Raw genomic sequence first — 19699 nt, forward strand, 5'->3', positions numbered from 1 at the left:
TCTTCCAATTTGGACCCCTTTTATTATTTTTTTTCCTTGTCTAATTGCTATGACTAGGACTTCCAGTACTATATTGAATAGAAGTGGTGAGACTGGGCATCCTTGTCTTGTTCCAGATTTTAGTGGGAAGGCTTTCAACTTTTCACTGTTGAATATTATGCTGGCTGTATGTTTGTCATAGCTTTTATTATATTGAGATATGTTCCCTCTATAACCACTTTGGTTAGAGTTTTTATCATAAATATTTTCTCAGGTCCTTTCTCTCTGTCTTCTCTTTCTAGAACCCCTATAATGTGAATATTAGTGTGCTTCATGTTGTCCCAGAGTTCTTAAACCATCTTCATTTCTTTTCTTTTTTTTCTTTTTACTGTTCTGTGGTAGTGATTTCCACTAATCTTGTCTTCTAGCTCACTGATCTGTTCTTCTGCTTCATTTATTCTATTCTTGATTCCTTCTAGTCTGTTACTCATTTCAGTAATTGTATTCAACCCTGTTTGGGCACTCTTTGTATTTTTTAATTCTTTGCTAAAAACTTCCCTCTGTGTATCTGTACTCTTCCTGAGTTCTCTGAACATCTTCACCATCATTAAGTACTCTGAACTCTTTCTCAGATAGATTGCCTATCTCCTTATCACTTATTTCTTCTGGGATTTTATCTTGTGCCTTGGCCTGGAAGATACTCCTCTGTTGCCTCATATAGTCTAACTTTATATTTTTAGGTAGATCAATTATGTTTTTCAGCCTTGGAGAACGGCCCTCTGTGGAAGATGTCCTGTGCATCCAAGCGGTACACTTTTCTCTTGTCACCCAAGGGCCTTGGTCCAGTAGGTCCCAGGGTAAAGTCTGGCCTGTGATTGCAGATTCCTTCCACAGGCTTTGGGATTGTTTTCGTATTTCTTGTATGTGCCCTCTGGTGGATGAGGCTGGGCAAATGCTTATCCAAGTTACCTGGCCGAAGGAGTAGGTACCTTCCCACTGTTGGATGGAGCTTGGTCCTGGCCCTCAGGTGGGTAGGTCCCTGTCTAGGGGTGTGCCCAGAGGCAGCTGTGGACTCCCAAAAGCCTGCTGATGGGTGGGGCTGCGTTACTACTCAGTATGTGGCTTGGCCTGAGGCTTCCCAGCCCTTAAACCTACAGGCTGTTGGGTGGGGTTAGGTCTTGGTGCTATGACCCATGCAAGATGTCAGCCTCCAGGAAAGCTCATATAGATGAACACTCCTGGAATGCCTGCCACCAGCTTTTATGTCCCTAGGGTGAGCCACAGCTGCCCCCTACCTCACCAGGAGACCTTCCAAAATCAGCAGGCAGGTCTGGCCCAGGTTTCTGTGAAGTCACTGCCTCTGCCTTTGGACTCAGCACATGAGAAATTCTGTGTGCGCTTCCCAAGAGAGTGAAGTCTCTGTTTTTCCCAGTCCTGTGGGGCTCCTGGAGTTAAGTCCCACTGGCTTTCAAAACCAGATATTCTGGAGACGACTCCTCCCAATGCCAGAACTCTGGGCTGGGGAGCCTGTTGTGGGGCTCAGAACTCTCATTCCTGTGGAAGAGACTCTGCATCTTAATTATTCAGCTTGTGGACTGGCCACCCAGGGGATATGGGCCCGACTATATTGCAAGCACACCCCTCCTACTATCCTGCTGAGATTCCCTCTTTATGTTTCCAGTTGAAGAGGATCTTTTTTGTTTTGCAAGTTTCCAGTCTACCCCCTGCCCCCCCTATGGTTGTTCAGTAGTCAGTTGTGGTTTTGTTGGAGAGCCTTTTCCCCTTTTTTCCTTTTCTAAAGTTACATAGCAAACTTCTGGAAAGCTCATGGTCCTACTACTCCACCATCTTGACTGGAACTCCTTAAGTGTCTTAATTTTAAGTTTCATTTTATTATTTTAAGTTCTTCAAGTGATTACAATACTTAACAAGAGGCTCTGTTTCACTATTTTTTTGTTTTTGTTTTTCAAGAGGGCACACCTCCTGAAAACTAGGGTGTTTGATCAAATTATATGTGGTTCATCATAATTTATGTGATAAAAATTCAATTGGCTTTTTAGGGTCCTCCAAAGTATCGTGAAAATATATTATGTTTATATTAGTGAAAAATAAAACATTGGAAAGTAGTTGGTAGTAGTGGTGTGTGTGTGGTTTATACATATGTATATGCTTTTTTTTCCTTTTCTAAAGTTACATAGCAAGCTTCTGGAGACAGAGCGCCAGCTAGGGGAAGCTCATGGTAGGCTGAAGGAACAGAGACAGCTTTCAAGTGAAAAGCTGATGGATAAAGAACAACAAGTGGCTGACCTACAACTCAAACTTTCTCGTTTGGAAGAAGAGGTAAGCTAGCATTTCAAATGAGTTTATATTAGTACATTTATTCACTGATAGATTTGAGGCATCTTAAATATTGTGTCCAGTCTTTTTATTGTCATGAGCTTTAACTGGATTTTTTAACTTTAATTTGCAACTTCTATTTCTCCCCAGTAAAAACATCCTACTTATTAACTACATTAAGTCATTTTGTTGTGCTTGTGTTTCCTAAAGTTCTCAACAAAAATGTACAGGGAAGGCTACTCTTCAGCTTTAGGAAGGAAAAATTTTGGGAGTGAACCTTTCAGGCTGCTCAAGAAGAGTCTTCCTACCCAGGAAGGACCACTTCCCCATGAAACTGAAAAATGAACAGTTGGTGAAGGCACTGATGTGCATGTAAACTTTGAGTTTGCATTTAAGGATTTTTTCTTTTAAAGACTAAGCATAAGATTGGATGCTATCCTAATTTAAGATGTGGTTTCCAAAATGGCAACTATTATTTGGTTGAAGTAAAAGTTATCATTAAACTATATGTAGCTTCAGCATCAGATTTTCTTTTAGACCCAAAATCTTAGTGTGGTAGATTGTTATTCTTTCCCAATAAGTGATAGTTATGACTGTTGTGAAAAAAGTAAAACAAGTATTGATCCTGTTATTTAGATTATTGTTATAAAAATCTGTATGTAATTAATTTCTTGATCATATTAATGTATAAAAACAATAATAAACAAAATGCCAGCTGGAGAAAGAATTAGATTACTCTTAGGATAAGAGTCTGTTCCTAAGGAATAATTTCTTAATCATGAGATTAAGATTCTATAAGTAATGAGATATTGCCTTTAAAGTTGATTCTATTTGTCTAAATTTAATTTTCTCTTCAGACTTGAGAATTGTGAGATTTGAAGTAATATCAGATTTTTATGAATGATAGCATTATGCCTTTAAGTTGTCAACTGAAGGTCTACTTTTTTTTTAAGTTGAAGGAAAAAGTAACAAATTCCACAGAATTGCAGCATCAATTAGATAAAACAAAGCAACAGCATCAAGAACAACAAGCTCTTCAGCAAAACACGACAGCAAAACTTCGAGAAGCTCAGGTAAACATTATTTGAATTTTTAGCCTTTTAAACAGAAATTAATCAAATCATCTTTTTGTTGTGGTGAAGCTAGATAATGCAAAGTACTTAACTATGAAGGGTTTTGATTATTTGCAGTACCTAGATAATCAAAATCTTTTTTTGGTTGCTATGTTGAAAAAATCTTTCTAAAATATTAAAAAATGTTATAAATAGATTTATTATTTATTACAAACTTATCTATATAACATTATAAATTTATTAAATTTATTTAAATAGAATATATTTATTTAAATTGTGATTTATGCATAATAAGTGATTTATTATTTATTATCATCTATCAAAAATACCTTATTTGAAAAATAAAATAATACAAATAAAATTTGCTGGATTAGTTAACTCAGTAAAAAATAACATTTTGTATTTCCTGCAGTAGAACTTACTGTTTGTTGGCCATGTCTTTCCCTGCTTCAGAACTGTCATATGAGCACTGGAACTGTAGATGTTGAAAACACAAGTGATTGAGTTTAACTTGTACAGATTCTATAGTATAGCTAAGAAGATTGAGAGGTGGATGGTATCCAAATGTTTGAAATGAATTTGACTTTGACATTCATTTATTCCTCAGTCTCTCATTAATTCATTGAATATAATTGAGCACTGTGGTAAACACTGAAAATGGAGAGATGAATAAGACACAGTGCCTACCTTCTAGGAAATTGCAATCTAATGATGTGCACACAGAAATAATATTTGAATTTAAAGGAGGTGATAAGTAATATGTCTTTTCCCTTCTGAGTTTGGAGAGTGGCATGGGAGTCAGATGGATATGGATCAAAATATTCATTTATTCTTTCATTCATTCAGTCGACAAAGTATTAATGTCTCCTTTTGGCCAAGGAAGTGATTTTGTGGATACGGCAGCAGAGAAAACAGACAAAAATGTCTGCTCCATGGAGCTTAGTAAAGAAGACAAACAATAGCCAAAGTAAACAGGCAAAATATATAGTGTGTTAAGATGGTAATAAGTGATGTGGAGATGAAAAAAGGAATGGGGAGTGGCGAGTCTCTGGGGAGCTGGAAGTGGGACTGCAGAATTAGATAGGGTTGCCAGGGAAGGCCTCTCTAAGAAGATAAAAGACCCGAGGGGAAGGAGGGTGAGAGCCATCTGGGTATGAGAGAAAAGAGCATCATCAGTCCATTAGAAGGCCCAGAGGCAGGAGCATGTCTAAGGAACATCAAGAAGCCAGTGAGTGGAGTGGTGTGAGTGATGAGAGAGTTAAAAGGGGCGTAGTCATAGAGATAACAGGGGGTCAGAACATGTCGAGCCTCACAGGTAATTTTAAGGATTTTTACTGTGAGTGAGGTGAGAAATCATTGGAGGGTTCTGAGCAATGGAGTAGCATGATTTGACTTATAATTTCACAGGATTACTCTGGCTACTATATTGAGAGTAGACCATAGACGCACATTAGTAGAAAAGAAATTGGCTAAGAGACTACTATAATAATTCACATAAGAAGTGATAGGGCTTGGATGAGAATGGAAACAGTGCAGGTAGTGAGAAATGGTCAAGTTCTAGATATACTTTAAAGATAAAGCTGACAGATTTACTGATAGATTGTTGTAGGATATTGACAGAGAACTCAAGGATGATCCCAAGAGTTTTGGCCTGGGTGGTTGGAAGGATAGAGGTCAAGCAACATAAAGGCTGGGAATCCTATTCGGTTGGCAACATGAGGTCACTGATGACACTGAAGAGAGCACTTTGGAAGGAGAAGGAAGGATGAAAGCCTAATGGAGAGGGTTCAAGAGGAAGTGGGAAGAGAGAAGTTTGATACAATGAATGTAGATAACTCCAGGAGTTTTACAATAGAGTAGCAAAGAAAGAGTAGTAACGCCAAGGTGGAGATTTTGGCAAAGATTTGCAGCCAGTTGGGTTTCTCATACTGTACCCGAGAATTAAATTTATTCATCTAGTAACAGACTAAGCTGGAAATGACAGCCTTTTACCTTCTTATAGTCAAGTTGTCTCTTAGACTGAGGGAAGAGCAAGGGGCTGAGTTATTCTTAGTTCTTCCAGACTTTTCAGTTAAATTCTCATTCCCTGCGGAGGAATAAGAAAAGGATGGCAAAGAGGCTAGGCACAGTCTCTCATTATGGAAACATGAAAAATACTAGGCACTAAAGAGATGTAATAATAATTCTAGGGGTGTGTGTGTATGTATGTATGTATGTATATATATATATATATATATATATATATATATATATATATATATAAATTATTATGGTAGCATAGAGGACAGTTACCTAATTTGGATAGAGTCTGGAAAAGAGCAGTCATTGAAAATTCTTAGAAGTGACAGTCTGAGTTGCAAAGGTTGTAGAAGTTAGAAGGAAAAAGATACTGAAGTTGGTATGGACTAAACTGTAAGGTTTTGCTGGAGCTTAAAGTGTAATTTAGAGATGAGTTAGAGAAGAGGCCAGAGCATTTGACATAGATAAGTTTATGTAAGGCTTTTCTGTCTGTCCTTGAAGACAGAAAGGTATTAGAGGTCTTACAGTAGATATGTCATAGCCAGATTTGATTTTTAAATAAGTTATTCTTGTGATTATGTGAAAGATGGATTTTGGAGAGAGTATTCTGAAACAGGAGATCAGCTAAAACACTAATATATGCAGTAGTTTGGATGAAAAATAATAATGGTCTTACTTTAAGCAACTGTTAAAAATGTTGTACAGACAAATACGATAATACTTTGGTAGTAAAATAAATAGGACTTATTGACTTAATAGTTGTAGGGAATGACAGAGAAAGGGAATGACTTCTAGGTTGAAAACATTGGGTACATGGTAAATGGAGGTATCATCAACTGTGTTAGTGAAAGTGAGAAAAATGTCTGTTTTATAGGGCAATGTGAGGAGTTCAGTTTTGGACATGTCTTGAGGCACCTATGAGATACAGTAATTTAAAGCCTGGAGGACAGGACCATGCTGTGTATTAGCTGTGAGAGACACCAGTATATATGGGGCAAATGAAATTAGTAGAATAGATGTGATCAGCCATGGACTACCGTGAGTATAACAGACAACTGATAAGACAAGACTTCCTGGAAACACTAGCACTTAAGGGGTGGATGAGTAGAGGAAGAGCAGCCCAAAGAAAGAGAATGATGAAAGCAATTAAGGAGAACCTGTAGAGTAGAAGCCAAAGGACTAGGGAGAGTCAAAAGTTGGGAGTAATCAGCAACTTCACATGTGGTTGTTTGGTGGGGTGCTTGATAAGATAAATGGAAAATGTCCATTAGATTAAACATTTAAGAATTAGTGACTTTGTTAAACATAATTTCAAGAATGTGATAGAGATGGGTATCTGATTTTTTCATTGAGTAAATGAGAGATGAGGGAGTTGGAAAGTAAATACGCATTACTTTTGAAATTTAAATGTGAATTGTGTAAAGACTGGGCAGAAACTGGAGTGGGACTTGTATGGGACATGTTTCTGAGAACAAGAGATACCTGAACATGTTTATAGTCCAGGACAAAGGGGCTGGTAGAGGGAGTAATTGAGGGGAGGTGACTGAAGGAATAAGATATTCCTAATCTATGATGTCAGTGATGCAGTGGATGGTGGTAAATGCGAACTTATCCTGTGAAGGATATTGTTTGAATGTCAGATGGGCAGAGATTAAGAATTTGGAGAGAATATTGAAGCTTTTAAGTGGTTAACTTGAGGAGAACGTTTGAGGTTGAGAACTCCACTCAGATGACAGGAGTGACCAGATGATTCTAAGTATATAATGGAGGTTGGAGTCTAGAAATTTATAGTGGCACCAGTTTTATGCAGGTTTGTGATTTTGCTCTAACAGTGCTTAGAAATGTAGGTGTGGAGAAAACAGATTGCAATATTGATCTAGGATTGGGCTTTTTGGGGTAGCTGTATTGGAAATTTTGGGGTAAAAGGAAATGGAAAATGTAGTTGGAAAGAATAGTTAGAATTAGCTCATAACTATATATGAGGTTCAGGAGGAGAAGCTAGGCATATGCTAAATAAGCTAGAAGAAAATTGAGGTCAATGTCTCTTTGACACTGGAGAGCAGAAATGAAGTCATGCAATTGGAAGACAGTCAGGAAGTTGTGATCACAAAGTAGGATAGTTGAAATTTTTTATCTGAAACAATTTCAAGTGCTTACAAGATCCTGCATGTGAGTGATTGAATAAAATGAGTAAAGGTCCAGGAATTAAGATGATAAGAATGTTGAGGCTGTACTCTTAATCCTCTGTGTATTTTGTATTTCCCAGGAAATTGGCAGAAATTGGGATTGAGAGAAAGACTAAATCAGGTTTCAAGTCTTCAGTGAATGAGGTAGGGATTTATAGATAATAGCAACACAGCATAGAGGATAGAATAAATGAATGACATACTTCCCAAAGCAGCATAAAGCTTTTTTTACATGAGGGAGAGAATCATGTCGTTGAAAAAAATGTGGAAAAAACCTCCCCTGCTTGCCCAACAGAACAGTCCTTATATATCAAAGAGGGCTGAAGGGGAGTCAGCACCTGTAAAGGGAGAACCAAATTATCAGTTAGACTTACATATAGAGTGATAGTTCTGGAAAAAGGCTTAGGTCTGGAACTATGGTTTTAGAAGATCAGTGGAATGTTCAGAGAAGGATCATTAGTGGCAGGAACAGAGAATGAGAGCAGAGAGGTTAGGTTGCTTCCCATCATTCTGTGATTAGGAGGATGAGAAGCATGTTGGAAAGTCACTGATTTCACATATTTTAATATTGGCGCATACTGTTGAGGGTACCAGGTGGTAGCTGACTCTGTCTCAGCAAGGTGGTGTGGGCTACTGTGAAGTTTGCAGAAAAGCTTGTTAGGGCCTTGTTCTAGATAGAGGCTCTCTGGCTCTCTTAGAATGATGGCGGCAGAGGCAAAGGCTGTGGGTCAGCTCCAAAACATCAGTGGGTGTTATTCTGGATGTGGGTGTGTTCTGTGTAACATGAAGGCCCCTGGTAAAGTAAAAAAAGAGGGATCCCTTGATGGAGCAATAGAAGAGTCCTTTGGGGGTATTGAAATGAGCCTTCAGGAGTGTGTGTTAGAGTGCAATCACTTATTTCTCTGTGCATTCAATTGATATCTTAGAGCATATGTGTCTTAGATACATCAATGGATAAAACAGACAAAAATCCTCCCCAGTGGAGGGAGGCAGATAAACATGAAAAATAAGTGATTTATTTAGTGTATTAGAAGATAAGTGCTATGAAAAAAAAATCAGGAGAGAGAGTATCGGGGAAAGGCTGCAATTTTAAGTGTAATGGTCAGGGTAGGTGTTATTGAGAAGGTGACATTTGAGCAAACATTTGAAGGAGAGGGAATGAGCCATGTGACTTTGTGGGGGAAGTGTCCCAGGCAGAAGAAACAGTGCAAAGGCTCTGAGATGAGCGTGTGCCTGGTGTGATTAAGGAATAATGTGGAGTCCCACATGTCTGAAATGTATTAAACAAGAATTGTAGTAGGCAGGTCAGTGTGTTAGAGTAAGAATAAGAATGTGGTTAATCGAAGATTTTTTTGGTTAAATTCTAGCTTACTATCAATAATATAGATTTATATTGTTAAATGTTTAGTTCTAATTATTGAATTAAAATTTGCCATGTTAAAATGTAGTGATTAGTGAAAAATACGTAAGACTTACGAGTTTGAGTATTAAAATTTATTCAGTCATTTTATGTTTGAGGAATAACTTTTTAAGTTCTCTATTCTTAAGGTAGTAGTTTCCAATTCTTTACAGAATGATTTGGAACAAGTACTACGTCAAATTGGCGATAAAGACCAAAAGATCCAGAACCTTGAAGCCTTACTACAGAAGAGTAAAGAAAATATTTCTTTACTAGAAAAGGAAAGAGAAGATCTTTATGCAAAAATTCAGGCTGGCGAAGGAGAGACTGCTGTTCTTAACCAGTTACAAGAAAAAAACCACACATTACAGGAACAAGTAAGCTTTTCAAGTGTATTAAATTTCTAAAATTTACTTTTATCTCTCTAAATCTTACTAAGTTTAGCTTTATTTAAACGATTCTTCTGTCATTTTTAGTACTTTAAAAAATATTACGTATTTTTGACAAACACTATCTCGTTTAACTTAGAGGTGAGTTGCTATTGTAGTGGAAGTAGATTAACATCATTTGACAAAGGAAATCTCAGTTCATGCCCCAGGACATAACTTATTACCTGTGTGACCATAAGCAAATCATTTCACCTTGTTAGCTCATTTGAAAAGTAGAGATATTATTAATACATACTTGCCTCATGGCATTTTGTGATGTTTTGAAAAAAGATTGAATAACAAAATAGATTTATTAACTGGAAGTACTAATCAAGTGTTGTTACTATATATTGGTTAATATACAGACTTAGTGGTTACTTATATTTTGACAATGTATATGTGTTTGGAATATATAGCTAATAATAATTTTGATAAGTTGCCTTATTCTAACATTTGTATGTTGGTTTAAGAGAAACATAAAATTTAGCTTAATACATTTTCAAACTGAAAATAATTTATAGTTGCTTTTTTTGAAGAATTGTCCAATAAAAGAATTATGGTATCTAAATGAGAAAGTATTAAAGTATCAGTAGGTCATACCACTTTTCTAGTTTGAGTATCAGAGTATAACATAACGTTTTCCCCAAACTTCAAAGTTAGCCTTGGTTACCAGTTTATATGAAGAATTTTGTAGGCTAATTTTTAGTTGTAAATTGCATTCAACTTGACATTGCATATCATACAAATATGATCAGAAAAGCCTATACATTTTTAAAAAAAGAATAAATAAAAATGAATATATGTACTTATGCTTCTGGCCATGCTGGAGTAACTGATACCTATTTAGTCTTCTTACCATAAATAACGAGAAAAGTGGGAAAAAAAAGTGTAAAACCACTGTTTTCAGAGACTGTACAACAAGTAATGTAGGGCTTTGATCCCTGAGAAAACAGAAGCATGTGAAGTGAGCCTTTTGACTACTCCAGCTTTTGACCTGGAAACATTTTCTAGACTGTGGTGCAGGTTGCGGGAAATCCAAGGAAAGCATGGTGGCCTCACTGAATCAAGGAATGAGAGGTGAAAGTTCAGGGATGTTGAACTCAACTTTGCAAGGCAGAATGTCAGAGAGGAGGAAACAATGTAGAGGAAGAGCTCCAAAAGTCTGCACAGGGATCCACATGAGCCTTTAGCTGAATGCTAAGCTTTACACACATAAGGAGGGATTCCATGAGGCCAGGCGGGCAATAAACAGTTATTAAGGGCTGCGGCTGAAAATGATCAGAACTTGCAAAGCTGGGGAATGTTCAACTTCCAGCCAGTCAGAGAAGAAAGATGTTTGAACACTTGGGGACATTCAGTAGAAACCCCAGAAATGTCACACCTTAGGAGTAAAGCTTAACTAGCCCTAGCGTAAAAGCTAGTGCACACCTGACCTAACAGGCACAGGAACGAGACTCGAAAGGATCCAGCTGAATGAACTACAGGTATATTAACTGCCTGCCAGAGCAGAATTCAACATCAAAGAAGACAACAAAATCCAGACCTGTCACCATAAATATCAAAAAATTACTAGACATACAAAGAAGCAGAAAACATGTGAGCTTATAAGTAGGAGAAAAATGATTCAATGGAAATAGAACCTGAAATGAGAGAGGATAGAGCCATCAGACAAGTACTTTAACACAGCTCTTAGAATATACTTATGGATATAAAGGGAAAACTAATAATGAAAATAGAAGTGGAAATAAACAGAACTTTTAGAGATTAAAAAAAAGAAAATTTCACTGGATGAATATAATAGATTGTGCAAATAGAAAACAGCACGAGTGAATATTAAGACAAGGTAATCAAAACTGTCCAAATAAAGCACAGAGAGAAAAAAGGTGGGGGAAAAAAAGAACAGTGCCTTAGTGACCTGTGAGACAGTATCATGTAACCTAGCACACATGTAATTAATGTCAAGAAACAGTGGAGAGGAGGAAAATATTTATAAAATTAGTGGTTGAAAATAATGCATAATTTGATTAAAAATACGATACCACAGAGTCAAGAAACTCAACTCCAAGCAAAGTACACCAAAAAACATCTGATTTGGATTTCATCTGAATTAAAGATATATCATATGTTTTTCAAAAGACACCATTACAAAAATAAAAGCCAAGACACAGACTGGAAGAAAATATATGTAGCACATCTATCCAACAATTTAGAAGTATCCAGAATATATAAGGAACTCTTATTACTCAATCTGATCAGTGATTTAGAGCCACAGATGAGTGGAGGGCACTGACTGCACAGGAGCAGGAGCATGAGGGATCTTTGGGGGTAGTCAAAATAGTCTCCTCTTGATTCTGGTTGTGGTTAAATGAGTATAAATATTTATCAAATCTATTCAAACTGTACAGTTAAGTTGGATGAATTTTAGTTCATCTAAATTGTAGCTCAGTAAAGATAGTTTTAAAAAGAATAGGAAACTTAAGTTTTATTTTTTTTTTATAATTTTGAGATTATGTTTACTTATTTTTGTAAAGATGTGAATAATTTTTCTTGAAAAAGAAGTTGAGATAATCTACCATAGAGCTCTTTTACATTCTCATGGTACTTACATTTCAGTTTCTTAGTTCTTTTTATATCATTTGTGACTTTCATAATTAGGATCTTGTTTCTATCATAGGTGACTCAACTAACAGAGAAGCTAAAGAATCAGTCAGAAAGCCATAAACAAGCCCAGGAGAATTTGCATGATCAGGTGCAAGAGCAGAAGGCACATCTTAGAGCTGCACAAGACCGCGTCCTTTCCCTAGAAACCAGTGTGAGTGAATTAAATAGTCAATTAAATGAAAGCAAGGAGAAGGTCTCCCAGCTTGACATACAGGTAATTTGAATTATGCAACTTAATATGAGCTTGTAAGAATAAAGCTCCAATTTTAGGCCATCATATATTTAAAATTCTGTTTCTGTCCTTCTTTCCTCCCTGCCTTACTTATTAATGGAAAAAAATTAGGGATAGGAATTAAAAGTTGTATCCTGACACTTTGTTGAGCTTTCCTGGTTACATTTTTTTTTCTCCTGTGGCGAGAGAGACTATTCTTCCTGAAACCACCAGATCTTTTTGCTTTTCTTTTTTTATAAAGTATTTATTATGGTTTTTGAATTTCAAAGTAGTTTGATATTATACCATTAGATTTTATGTTAAAGATTATCTGAGTTACTTTGAATTTGATTTTTAAATTTTACTTTAAAGGTTTGATTTGGTACCATTATGTATTTTAACACATTTTCTTTCAGAGGCCATTATGGCAGTCTTGCTCAATGAGTCAATCACAGGGTGGGAATTAAGACATATTTCTTCTTCCATTCTCATCATTGGTTTCTTAATCTGTATTATAGTACAGAAAGTTATAGAAGCATTTCTGCACCTTAATTTTCTTTATTTTAGGAGAATAATCCCATTGAAAATCAGAAATAATATAATAAAGTAATATAACATTATACTTATTAGAACATAGAAAAAGAGGATATACATTTCTTTCTTTCTAACATTTAATTGTTAGAGGAATTACAGATAATTCAGTATGTGGATGTCCAGTTTAAGAGGGAGAAGTGTTTTGGTATCATATAGGGGCATCTTTGTATCATTTATCAAAATATCATTAGGAGTCTTCTCTCCTACTCATTCCTGTTTGGGGGATTATCACGTACTTATATTTTAAAGTCTAAATCCTATGTGTTCTGCCAAAGGAGCTTTTCTAATAATTTAGTGACAAAAGTAATGTATATTCAATCAAAGGGAAATCAGGAACTAAATACAAATTAAATGACTTGTAAATTTTGTTACAGATTAAAGCCAAAACTGAATTATTGCTATCGGCAGAAGCAGCAAAAACTGCTCAAAGAGCAGATCTTCAAAATCATTTGGACACAGCCCAAAATGCATTACAAGATAAACAGCAGGTAGCGGAACCTGATGCAATTTCTTACCATACCCTAATGTTTTGGTAGATAAATTAACTGGAAACATGTATAAAAATGATACCCAGCTTTCTATAATGTTGTGATCTACTTGCTTATTCTCCTTAATTTCTCCCTGAGTTCAGAACCAGTTGAGTGGTAGGTACAAGAGCCAGATAGAAGGAGATAAAACTATCATCTTTGTTTTTGATAAAACTCAACTTGTGTGCAGCTGAGGTCGGGCCTTTTGAGATTGTATTTCTCCCATAATATAGACCTTGGTGTGGAGCTGAAATATTTATTCCTAATTATTGAATTGTTGCTTCATTCCATCAAGGGCCAGTGATTAAAGAGAGACAGACTTCCACAACTGTTCTTAGTAGGAAATTGGGCTATGACCCAAATATACTTACCACTGGAAGCACAAAAACAGTACCATGTATTTCATCTCAGTAGTAAGAGTTACTTTCTTTTCTTGGGAGGAAGGAGTAAGTGGGGCTGGAAGGAATACAGAAGTTAACTTTTCTCAGTACTTCTGATAGAATAAAAGCTTCCTACTTTAGGGTCACAGTCAAAATGCTGGTAGATTTTTGTTACCTTTTACCAGGTAGGACTTTTTAAAATGTACTTTTTATTTGAGAAGTAATACAGGTTGTTGATTCATTTTTTTTTTTTGAAAACAATGCAGTAGTATATCAAGTTAACAAAGCAGAATCGTTTTCTATATTTACCCTAAACCCCAATTCCATTTTCCTCCTTAGATGGAATGTTTGCCATTAAATTTGGTATGTATCCTTCTAGACTTTTATAAGCATTGAACAAGTATATAATACACACACACACACACACACTCACTGATCTTTTTCTTTTATGTACATAGTATCATTAAGTATGTTGTTTTGCAACTTACTTTTTACTTACATTATTGCTAAACACATCAGGAAAGTATTTTTTAAGCACAAGATCAGTGCCAGAAACTATAATGGAAAAACTGCTTATGAGAATATCCACATAAAGTTTAAAATTTATCTGCCAAACATATTACTAACAAAATTCTATTAGCAAGTAGCAACAGAATAAAACATTTTCTGAAGTATGTCTGATGAAGGGTTAATATTTTTGACTTATAAAACACTATTCATATGAAAAAAGTCAACCTGCAATAAAGTAAGTGATCAAAACTATACTCCCAAATCCTCAAGTTCATTAAGCATCAGTTGTAGCTTAAGACAATAAGGGAATATGCTCTTATGGAAGTAAAATGTTTGTGTCTATGTGTTTGACACTGGAAGGAATAGTCGTGGTATAGAAGAACATTGCTTGTGATAGTATATAGTAGTTCAGCCTTTTGATGGTGGTAGGGGGAGCTGATTGGTAATATATTTATTTCAAGACCTTTAGGATTTTTCATATTCTGTAGTTCACTGTTAGTTCTGTACCCTAAGAAAATAATCACAGCTTTAAGGATGCTGTTTGCATCTCTGCTGAAAACTTAGTAGCAATCTAAGAATATAAAATAGGACATTTGGCTAAAAAATGGTCTGTATCAATAAAATGGAAATTTATGCAGTCAGGTATAAAAATATTCTTGAAAATAATGCCATATTTTCATGATGCACTGTTATGTAAAAACAAGGGAAGTTATGATAAAACTGTGTAAAGCGAGATCCTTTATTTTTAAAAGTACAAATCAAAAAATAGAAACTAAAATTCAGAAAAGACTAGAAGGAAAGTTATCAAAATATTAATAGTGATCATCTGTGGGTAGTGGATTTCCTAGTAATTTTTTTCTGTGCAACTAGATATTCTGAATGAATTGAAAAAGTACCATAGATGTAGTCACTATAATTTAAAAAGATACTATTTAAAAAAATGGTGTGTCTTGAATGTTGAAAACATTTAATTAAAATATAAAAAGTGTTATTTTAGTATTAGCCTAGTTAATATTCTGTTGTATCTTTTGGTTCCTAAAATAATTTTTCCTAGAAAAAGTTACTGAGCCGCTTATGTATATAAACTTGTACCTCAGACTATGTACAACTGGACTTCAGGTCCTTTATATTGGTGGGTAAATATAATCTGTGATATATTATTAGACTTATCTGTGGTCTTATTCAAAACAGTTTCTTAAATAAAGTTAAGGTTTTCTGTTTTACTTTGACCAAATATTTTGGCACTATAATAAAGTAAACCTTACCAAAGTTATCTTTAATTGTACTTTTCTATAGGAATTAAATAAGATCACTACTCAGTTGGATCAGGTCACTATGAAATTGCAGGATAAGCAAGAACATTGCAGTCAGCTGGAAAGTCATCTTAAAGACTATAAAGAGAAACACCTCTCTTTAGAACAGAAAACTGAAAAATTAGAAGGTCAAATTAAGGTTTGTATAAAAGAAACTGAATTTAGCCATTATCTACTGCTGTAGCAATGGAAATTGATGACCTAGATGGAGTCAAAGATTTTAAATTTCTAAACAAAGATGAAGTTGATGTAAATTGAAAAAAATTACTTGTAATTTTTCATGTCTTAATTTTGAATTTTATCTTTTAATTTCTTCATTAATGGATGGCTTTTACAAGTAGAAGTTAACTTATATACTGATGCCATTGTAATGTATAAATGTTTCAAAGAGACAAGCAGCCAGGGGTCTACTGATTCTATAATTACAAGGAACTTATTTTTTTGTTGTTGTGAACTTTCTTCTGCTCTATCATTCCAGTCTCCTTATAATAATAGACTTTTTTCTTTTTAAACTTTATATTTGTACCCTTTGGATTTTGTTTCTAATACTATTAAATTTATTATAATTTTTACTATAGCAAACTGTATCTGTCTTTAACATTACTACAAGTGAAAGTGTTGATTTATACTAAAGAAATTAAATGACTACACATATGAGAGAAGGATTTGACCTGAGTCTTTTGTCCTCAGTTGGAACTACTGTGAATTAAATTTCTTAAGTTGCTATATGTGTAACGTATACCTTCACAGTCAGATGAAGCACTTCTGTATAATTGTAGAATCATAGGATATGTATATGTATACGTGTACATCCACACCAATATAACATGGAAGAAGAAAATTACGTTTATAGTTCTGCCTATGGGTTCCTTTTTCTTTTCTTTATGGTCAATGATAATAGTATGATAAATTATTTGATGTAATAGTTGAAAAAAACAGAAAAACTATTTTGCTGAAAAGCATCTAATAAGAATTCTATTCGCGTATCTTTTAAAAATATTTATTTAGAACCAATAATGTCCATTGTGATCTATCACAGTATCAGATATTTAACATTTTGTACTTATTATTTTAGGGGGTATTCAATCTATTTTATTTATTTTTGTACATATAGTTATAGAATTAACATAGTTACATGAAATATCCAATGGACATGCTGAGTAAGATCCACAAGTACCCAAATTGGTTTATAAAATATTTAGGGTGTAGAATTTTTACATGCATATGCTTAACAGTTTGATTTTGTAAATTTGTAAAAATATGGACAGTTTTTTATATATATGTATGAGACAGAAACCACACAGTAATCTCTAGACCAAGAGATTAAAAAAGCAAAATTAGGAGTTTAATTGGCTTTCTATTTAGGGTCAATAGGTGTTAGTGAGAAGGATGACATGACAACTCCATTTTAGTTTCGAGTATGTATAATTATGTCAGTGTTGTTAACTGTGAACATAAAGGATTATATATTGTAAGTGGGCCCATGTGTGTAAAACCTGTTGCTTAGTTTTTGCATACTTGAGTTAATAATTTTTATTTAAATAATTATTTTAAAGTTTATTTTCTTATTCAGCATTCATTTTAAAAAGTAAAACCTTGGTGACTGCCTCTCATATATAAAGCCTGCTGCCAGGTCCTCTGAGAGATTCCAAGATAAATGGTTCCTTTATGCAGTGATGGCTTTAGAATGTGTTTTTTATTATAACATAAATATTTTTGGTTGTTTTTTGTGTGCTATGTCAACACAAATTTGAGTATAAACAAAATGTTATGATGTTTCATACAGAGATAATTATTGACATTAAAATGATTATTACATTTCTTCCATAGAAACTAGAAGCTGATGCTCTTGAAGTTAAAGCAAGCAAGGAGCAAGCTTTGCAGGATCTACAACAGCAAAGACTGCTGAATGCAGATTTAGAGCTTAGAGCCACAGAACTGAGTAAACAACTTGAAATGGAGAAAGAAATGTAAGCCAAACTACTTAAGAGAGAGGATTATAAACTAAGTATTGAAATTTTCTTAAAGTTTCAATTTTGCTATCACAGTGCTTAGAGATTTATTAAATGTTTCTTTCTGTTGATTCTATAAACTGCTGATACTAATGTGAATGAAAAATAAAGCCACTGTAATATGGTTTAATAGGAAGGCTTGCGACCAGTCACATTTCGGTAGACTTTGTCTTTAAATGCTAAATAGATCACTCTGAGTTGACAGACTTGATCTGTGTCAAGAGGATGAGGGTGTTTGACTCTCAGTAGTAAAGATGGAAACTGGGATCCTGGGAAATGAAATAAAACCCATCAAAATTGATGATAATTATTTTTCATTGCATGGTTTCATCCTTGTTTTGAGAGTAATGACAGAAAAAGCTTTTGTTTTCACATCTAATAATTTGGGTCTTGGTACTGTGAATTTGAAGATATAAAGATACATCTTGTGCCTCAGATGGCATTTCTTCTCACTGTTAACATCATATTTCCAGTGCCTAGGCATTTAGGGAGTACATTTGATCCTCTGTATTACCCACTGAGTGGCTGGTCATCTCTAGAACCCAGTCATATGTCCATGAAGATGACCTCTGAGTTGGTTCTTACTCTTAGGCCCAATGGTTCTTTCCATTTCTAATGGATTTAAGGGAAATGAGCCCATTTCCATTCTGTGTTCTAATCTCATGGTTCAGAACTCAGGGTCTTTCACATCATATTGGGGTAGGAAAACGTTTTAATACTAAGGGTTTATCCCTCCCCCTCTTATACTGTATGCAAACATTTCTTATGTAGGGTCCTGCATTTCTAGAGAACCAGCAAGAAATGAGGGCTGGGTTAACACATCTGGGATTTGACTAAACCTCACCCCTGATCATAGGGCCCAGTCTAAATAGGGTACAGGGCTCCCCTTTCTCAAGGGCCACCTACATTATGCAAGAAACTCTTTCCCTTCAATTTCCATCTTATAATGTGTTTTCATTACTTTGCAGTTGAATGTGTTTTCAAATATCCTTTGTACTTTCTTCTTCTCTTGTTTACTTTTCAAATACTTGGGGCTCTTCTGGATATCTTACTGTTATGGGTTTCTAATTTAATTCCATTGTGGTCAGAGGACACAGTAAAATTCAGACTTTTCAAACTGTCTTAGTTAGGGGGCAGTGTATGCACATATATGTATTCTGTGTTGGATAAAGCGTTCTGTAAATACCAACTAGGTTCAGGTGGTTGATAATGTTCTAATCTGTTCCCTTGCTAATTCGTTTCTCTGGTTCTGTCAGTTTCTGAGAAAGGGGTGTTAAGGTTCCCAGGTTGTGGATTGATTTATTACTTCCTTTAGTGGCTTAAAAACAAAACAAACTAAGTTTTATATTCACTATGCAAGCCTTTATATTTGTTTTGCCTTCTTTCACATAGTCTTCTGATTTTACAGTAATTATTTATAGGAAAGTTAAGTAGCATGGTACATAAATACAACAAGTCCTAATTTTAAGGTTGCTTGACAGGGATTTTAACTATATTAAAATGGTAAAATAGTATTAGTGTAATGACTTTTCTCTTTAGAGCTTTAAAAATCAGTGAGGTACAGTATCTTATGAATGTACTTAACTTCATATTTTCTGACTGCTTTTTAAAAAGTACAAGTTTCTGGGACTAAAAGTTAGAAAATTTCAAGGTATGTATGCAGTTCTGGTATTCTATTAATATCCACCTTCAGTTATGTGGCTGCTACATCTTTTGGCAACTTCTGTTTAACATACTGTTGAATTTATACTGATAATAAAGTACACTGGGTATAGTATGCATTCTAGAAGTATTACTTTGCACCTGGTTTTATTTTCACTTTAAAGATGGTTGATTTTTAATGTGTGCTTTTCTTTTGATACATAACATGCATAATTTTATTCCTGTTATGAAAAGTGTCTTTAACTCTTTAAAAGCTACATCTTCATCACCTCATTCTTGTAACTTTTTTATTCATTTGAGTATAGAAAACTTATGTTAAGGGACAAATGATAACAAATCTCTTATATAATCTGCTAGGCTGTAGGATTAAAGTAAATCTTTTGTCTTTCCTCTGTGTTTGAAATGAAA

At 34.8% G+C, this 19699-nt stretch overlaps 1 protein-coding gene across 8 annotated transcripts in view; it reads left to right on the forward strand.

Moving 5' to 3' along the window:
• Nucleotides 1–19699, forward strand: part of EEA1 (early endosome antigen 1) — a 106875-nt gene that overhangs the window by 64360 nt on the left and 22816 nt on the right. For 7 of the 8 annotated variants that reach the window (XR_012078531.1, XR_012078532.1, XM_072973237.1 and 4 more), the window contains 7 exons: nucleotides 2170–2319; nucleotides 3270–3389; nucleotides 9167–9370; nucleotides 12096–12296; nucleotides 13262–13375; nucleotides 15601–15756; nucleotides 17448–17587. Coding sequence is in view for 6 of the 8 variants with exons in the window: in XM_072973237.1 (XP_072829338.1) it covers nucleotides 2170–2319; nucleotides 3270–3389; nucleotides 9167–9370; nucleotides 12096–12296; nucleotides 13262–13375; nucleotides 15601–15756; nucleotides 17448–17587 (1085 nt within the window). In the remaining 2 variants the exon portion in view is untranslated. The remainder of the gene's footprint in view (nucleotides 1–2169; nucleotides 2320–3269; nucleotides 3390–9166; nucleotides 9371–12095; nucleotides 12297–13261; nucleotides 13376–15600; nucleotides 15757–17447; nucleotides 17588–19699) is intronic. The other variant, XM_072973242.1, reaches the window with a different exon arrangement.

Source organism: Vicugna pacos, chromosome 12 (assembly GCF_048564905.1).
Source record: "Vicugna pacos chromosome 12, VicPac4, whole genome shotgun sequence".
NCBI classification, from domain to species: Eukaryota; Metazoa; Chordata; class Mammalia; order Artiodactyla; family Camelidae; genus Vicugna; species Vicugna pacos.